Source organism: Pundamilia nyererei, unplaced genomic scaffold (genome assembly GCF_000239375.1).
Source record: "Pundamilia nyererei isolate P.nyererei 1_Seehausen unplaced genomic scaffold, PunNye1.0 scaffold00258, whole genome shotgun sequence".
Classification (NCBI taxonomy): domain Eukaryota; kingdom Metazoa; phylum Chordata; class Actinopteri; order Cichliformes; family Cichlidae; genus Pundamilia; species Pundamilia nyererei.
The window spans coordinates 698,902-705,882 of NW_005187659.1; the positions used below are offsets into that span (position 1 = coordinate 698,902).

A 6,981-nucleotide genomic window follows, 5' to 3' on the forward strand; every position below is an offset into this window, starting at 1 on the left:
AAAAAAAAAAAATCTATCGGTTTTGTTTTTCTTTACTCGAAGAGATCAAATTATTGGTGGGGACAATTCAATAATCGCTGTATATTGGTGGGGACATGTCCCATGCCAAATCTACACCCTTGGAGCTTAACATGCCACTTAGAAAAGTAAAGACACCCCTTTTTTTTCTTTGGAATGTCATAATTTGTTTACTAGTTAATGGGTGCCATGACCACCTGCCCTTGGCTTTGGAATAAAGGTCACAAAAACATTCTAATGCGTTTTACTGCTTTGTAGCCTCTTATTACCTGTAGCATAGTTTAAAATTTTGGATATTACAATTGCCGTCTGTAGTTTCTCCTTCTCTGAAAGGATTTTCTCATGTACTAAGAGTATATAATGTTGCTGTTGTTGGAGATACATTGTTTGCTACTTAATGATCCACTGATGCATACTTTAAAGGAAACACTACTTTATACAAATACAAATACCCCACTACATTCCTGGGATGTCATTCCAGATGTCTGTCAGCTAATTACTTTGACATTACACACTAATTAAATGAAACAACTCTGAGATGGGTTTTAAATAAATAACACTACATAAAGAGGTTAAATGGACCAGTAATTACATTTTAAAAGAATACAAAGAAATCCTACTATACTAAATTTCTCATTTTCCACACTATGACTCTTTGAAAGAGATTGATTATTAGGTTGGTAACCAATTCATCAAACTATCCAAAAGTTAAATAATTCTGTTGATACTCTTTTAAATAAATATTGCTCATAAAGGCAATAAAGGCATAAATTCCTCCTTATTCTTTTAATTTAGAATACATCTTTGCATAGAATTATCAATGCATTCTGCTGGTAAAACCTGTGTAATTTTATTTCCATGTCACTGCAAATTCATTTTGAGTCTTTTATATAACACTGACCCTAGCATCAGATCTTCATTCACCCAAACCCTACATTATCAGCTCAGAATTACAAGTATAATGGAGGGAATGACAAATAAAATCAGAATGTCTGTAGTTTGAATAAAGTGATTTTGTGTACTAAATGATTCTTATCAGGTGAGCTCAGAGTACCTTAATGATACTGACATGATTTCACTACAGGAAGATTCTAGCAAGTGGCTATTTGACTTATCAACCTATGTGTGGTTGATTGGCTAGCTTGCTGACAGACTAGCTGGTAGGAGTGCCAATCAGGAGAGGTTTTATGACACTCACTATAGATCGAAGTCCACATGTAGGCCTTAAACAAGATCAGTCCACAGCCGCTGGTTGGGCCTGCTCACCTGCCACCTGCAGTGTCTGCGGTCTCCTGATCTCTGCTACAATGAAGTTCAAACTGGGCTGAGTCCATGTCCCACTTATCAAAATGGACCTACCAGGTTATCACCTACAGCAGCACCAGCCTCTTGTTCACCACCCTGGTAACTATCAAGAGGATTTGATCAATTTGGAGGGATCATCAACATGTGAGTACTAGATGAAAGTGGCTATGGGTCAATAGTGAACTGGTATGTAGGTGTCAATAGATATATTTTAAAAATGTTGTGTGAAACTACCTGTGTTAAAAAGTTCATACTTTGAAAGTTGAAGCAGGTTTTAACATTGTCTGTAAATGTATATTATGAAAAACAGTAGTCACTTTCATTTGAAAAAACACATTTAGAATAACAAAAAAACCCAAAAAGGTTTTAAAGTGGTTCCCAGAAGATTCCCTTCGGTCATAGAGGAGATAGAGAGAATAGTTCTGGATATTATGTAAGGGTCATATCTGTGATCATAGTCAAGCAAATCAATCCCAGTGATAAGGTACTGTCTACAGCAAAGCGATGGTCCTGCCCACTGTTCTTTCAGCAGCTGGGCAATAAACCCTGTTAGATGACACTTTTACACTTCAGCAGCACAGCATTCTAGTCTCTTTAGCCACTCAGGATTTACAAAATTCTAACTCATGTCTGATTGCTAATTATCCTCCTGTTTTAGATGACTTGAAATATTATACTTGGCACGGCACACATGATTCCTTGCAACCTTACCAAGTATACCAATTTCCAACATATTATATACATCACATATTTGATATGAAAAGTGTATTCAGTTTAAGCAGTAGCTTTGCATATCATTGAAACAAAACATTGTTTAAAAAAGAAGAAGAAGAAGAAGAAGAACACCCTCAAAGGGTGAAGTTTGTGTCATAATGTAAATCTTTTCATTAAATATTACTGGTCCTCAGCTCAGGAGCAAAAGACAGAGGCAGAGAGTAGACTGGACTCAGAGGACAACTGTCCTGTCTGTGGAGACAAAGTGTCAGGATACCACTATGGACTTCTTACCTGTGAGAGCTGCAAGGTAAAGGATAAGGTTTGGGCAGTGCAAAATATGCATTCTGTTATGCCACCAAAAGTCATCTTAGCTTTGTTAACTGCAAAACCAAAGTGACTTATGAGTCCACAATAAATAACACATTAATGGTTTTGCAGTAAACACCAGGTAGCTATAATCTGGTACTACAGATATATTAAGAGATACATACAGTATGTCCCGTAGTTCTACGACAATAATGATGCACATGTAGATATCTATGGTTTTGTGGTGTGCATAAAGGTTCCCTCTCTTTCATTTTCTTTGCAGGGCTTCTTTAAACGTTCAGTGCAAAACAACAAACATTACACCTGTGCAGAGCAACAGAGGTGCCCCATGAACCTTTCTCAGAGAAAACGTTGCCCATTCTGCCGCTTCCAGAAGTGTTTAGCTGTGGGTATGAAGAAAGAAGGTACACCAAATTGCCACCACTTCATTCACAGCTAATTTGTAGACCATTCAGTTGCAACAGGCTTTCTCTTTCACTGATACGCAAGGTTTTTTTTTGCCTCCCTTGAGACTTATCTAAGAACTCATAAAGCAGTGCTGACCCAGATTGTAAATTATGTAAATGATTGCAAGCTCTAAATGGAGTGAGATTGTAATTTTTTAAAGATGATCTTTTACATATTTTTGTTTATAATTAAATATTTGTTTGATGTTCTCTCATCAGCGGTCAGAGCAGATCGTATGAGAGGAGGCAGGAACAAATTTGGGCCCCTCTACCGCCGGGACAGACAAATGAAACAGCAAAAGGTGTATCACCAGTCAAACACTGATCCCTACAGGATTAAGGTAGAAACAGGACAAATACATGGTCCCCACGCTCTAAATGACCTCCAGGTGGTAACCAGCTGCATCAGTCATCCATTAACTTCTGAAGCTGTTAATCAACCCCACATGTATACTTCTTGCATGGGGCAGTCAAGTGAACCCATGTCTCTGGACTGCACTGTGAACACAAACAGAGGTCTTACTCCTCCATCCCTGCCTTACCCTGGACTGTACCACTGCACTTTCCCTGGACACCCTGAGGAGAAGTTGGAAGTGCCTTTTGGCTACAGCCCAGTTCCTGTAAACTATACAGTGGATTCAACCCCAAACAGCTCATTCACACCAAGAAGTACACTAGAATCATCGCCCTCTTCAACAAAAAGCTTAACCACTCCTGTATCCCAGGCTCCCACTCAAACACCAACCAACCCTCTATCATCAGCGCTTACACCTAACTTCTTAAGCCAACTGCTGGAAGGGGAACAGGATGAGAGCCAGCTGAATGCCAAAGTTCTGGCCAGTCTTCAGAGAGAACAGGCCAACCGAGGCAAGCACGACCGTCTGAATACATTCAGCATTATGTGCAAAATGGCTGACCAGACTCTGTTTTGCCTAGTGGAGTGGGCCAGAAACAGTTCCCTCTTTAAGGAGCTGATGGTGAGGAACCATTAACTCATGGGATACACATGAAATTAATAACACTTTTCTAGCGATACAATGATTAATTAGCTGTTAGAGTAGATCTATCCCATTTGTTCCTTAACATGCATGCGTCCTTAATTGAGGCCATCCAGTATAATCTTTAATTTGCAAATACACACAAAATCTTTCCAATAGGTGGAAGACCAAATGGTGCTGTTGCAGAGCTGTTGGAGTGAGCTGCTGGTACTAGATCACTTATGTAGACAAGTGACGTATGGCAAAGAAGGCTGCATATATCTGGTCACAGGACAACAGGTTTCTACTTTAAAATGCTGCATTCTTACATTTAGAAATGTTTCAAAGAAATGAAAGTAATAATGAGCACATTCTTTGTCTTATTCTGATGCAGATTGAGGTGTCAACCATCATTTCCCAGGCAGGAGTGACACTGAGTAGCCTGGTATCAAGGACCCAAGACCTAGTATCCAAACTTAAGGCACTCCACTTGGACAGACACGAGTTTGTCTGTCTCAAATACCTGGTGCTATTTAACCCCGGTGAGCAATTTTCCTCGAAGACACATATCCAATGTAGCTTTTGTTCAACGTTAATTAAGTTTGTGTTGTGTGGGTTTTTTCTGCTCTAGATGTGAAGTCAGTGCATAACCGCAGGCAGGTAGAGCAAACTCAAGAGCGAGTCAACAGGGCGCTGATGGAGTACACTCAGCAAAATCATCCAGGACATTGTGACAAGTTTGGCCAGTTGCTTCTTCGGCTGCCTGAAGTTCGCAGCATTAGCTTGCAAATTGAGGACTATTTGTACCAGCGCCATCTTCAAGGAGATTTGCCCTGTAACTCTCTACTTACAGAGATGCTGCACACCAAGCACAGCTGAGAAGATGATATCACTTGTGGTACCAGAGTGGCCACAGTATGCTGCTGTAAAGTTGGTACGTTCTTTTCTGCCTTCCACATTCACCTTTCCATTACTTTCTATGATTGTTGAAAGTAAGGGAAAAGCTATCTATCACAGATCATCAGTGCAAAGAAGTATTTGCGTACCCATGCAATGCTTTGGCCAAGTCTATTGCCTGCAGTGTTACCACAGCCAAATAGCTCATCAGTTTCTTTAACAGTATTCTTGAGAAATGTGAGAACCACGCACTAACGTGTTGCTTTTAGTAATCAGGAAGAGCTTAACTGTCTAAAGAGGAAAGAAAAATGCATCAATAAAGTTTTACATTTTTACACAAGTCTCTGTGTGTACTTAAGAGGAAAATTATGACATATTGGTGCTATTTTCTCACTATTACGCAAAGAAACTTCTTTCCAGCTGATTTTACCTTTAACAATTTTTTCAATTATTACTGCTCCAAGTACTACAATAAAAACAAATGAATGTGGGAAAGAAACATGAAGATGAAAAACAAGATGTAGATGATTTAAAATGGATTTTATTCATCTGGTTAAGTTGCCAAAGAAGTCAGTTAAGTCCGTTTATGGAATGAACATTTATAGTGTGCTGGCACAGATCCAAAAACAAGGGAAAGAAAACCAATGTTATGACAACTTCTATGAAATGACTACATGACTTATAACCTAAACCAAAAAAAGAAAGAAAAACTAAAGGAAAAAACAAAAGGATAACCTGAAACTAAACATCAATGCAAAATTAAAGCAAATAAATACACTTCTCAATGATAAGGGGATTTCTAGGGGTGAAATTGCACTGAATCAAGAAAAGAAAAAAAAAAAGAAAAAAGGCTGTTAACTACCAAATACTAGTTTTAACAAACACATAAATACCAATTCCATTTGCACTACTCCTCACACACAAATTTATCATTTATTTCCTAATCACTGTTTAACATTATTTTATATCAGTAATGGAATCTCATTCAAAAACACATTTCTTGCAGGCAGTGGTTTGAAAAGAGAGAGAGAGAGAGAGAGAGAGACAGCTGAACCGCAATAGCTGTTGACAGGACAACTAAAAAAAATAAAAAAAATAAAGATAGAGGGCTAATTCGCCACAGGTTTTTGTAGTGATATTGACCTCATAACAAGCAATTCCAAGGTCTTAGAAGTGTGGACACAAGCAAAAAAAGAAAAAAAGCAGTTCGGCATTTTACATTCCTCCAGTTGCACATGGAGCCTCTAGAGACTGTGGGGTAGATGAGGGCTGTTACAGTCCGGAATGATCCTTCATCAAGAAAACCTACTGTTTATATGCCAAGACACATAAACAGGGAAATAAAATAATAGGAAACAGACTCATAGTGACCTAAAGGATTTATTCATCCCAAGACAAACTGTTTCAAATTCTATTCATTCTCATTCACTCATTCGCAACTCAAACATACATCTCACTTATACTTTGCAGCAGGCTAGCTTATTCATAGCTTACAAAGGTCAACGTTTTACAAATCATTGTCAAAAAAAAAATCAAATTAATTAGCATTCAGTATATATTAAATTATCATTGATTATCATTCTCACAAAGAGCTGTATCCAAGATAAACACGATAAAGCCCTCCTTCATGTTTCCAGGTTTATTTTTCAAGATAAGCTCAAATAACATTTCAATTCATCACATGTTGAAAATGAAAAAAGCGAGCTACTAGGGAAAAAGTCACATGAATTTCATTTTTCTTTTAGTTCTCAAAGAGTGAATAATTTTGTCCAGCAAAAACATGGCAAATGGTATAAAAAAAAAACATCCAGATGTCTACAGCTGAGAGATTGAATGGAGTTCACAAACTATGTGGCACAAGCATTTCCTAGGTCTGGAAGTCCACTGACAATGACAGCAGTCACTACCAGTGCAGAAGGACCATTCACTATAATAGATTCAAACAGTGAAAACACCCCTGAATGGAATGAATGGTTAGTGTGTGCCCTACATTCATTGGGAGCAGTGTTATCTGCTATTAATTTTCAGCTGAAGTCTCCAATCAAAACTGAGACCTTAGACTTGTTTCAGCAGAGTGGAAAGAGTGAGCCCTAGAAGTAGAAAAGGCAAATGCAAGCAGAACTGAGATGGGTGGGAACTACTCGTGCCCTAAGTACTGTTTTGCAGGCAAAGGCAGTGTGGTTGTCCTCTCTTTTTCTTACCTTAGAGTCGCAAAAATGACTCGGGCATGGCAGGGTAAGGCAAGGCATGAGGGGTGGGGGGGGGAAGAGTTGTTGTCCTGAATCAGTTGCATT

General features: G+C 38.5%; 1 protein-coding gene across 1 annotated transcript; it reads left to right on the forward strand.

The window, feature by feature from the left end:
* The first annotated feature begins 1,367 nt into the window (after positions 1-1,367).
* nr5a5 (nuclear receptor subfamily 5, group A, member 5) lies at positions 1,368-4,669 on the forward strand. The gene is made up of 7 exons (XM_005749953.1): positions 1,368-1,467; positions 2,232-2,347; positions 2,630-2,771; positions 3,033-3,790; positions 3,971-4,090; positions 4,185-4,332; positions 4,422-4,669. Exons 1-7 carry the CDS (start codon positions 1,368-1,370, stop codon positions 4,667-4,669), a joined length of 1,632 nt encoding a protein of 543 aa, XP_005750010.1.
* Positions 4,670-6,981: the final 2,312 nt, after the last annotated feature.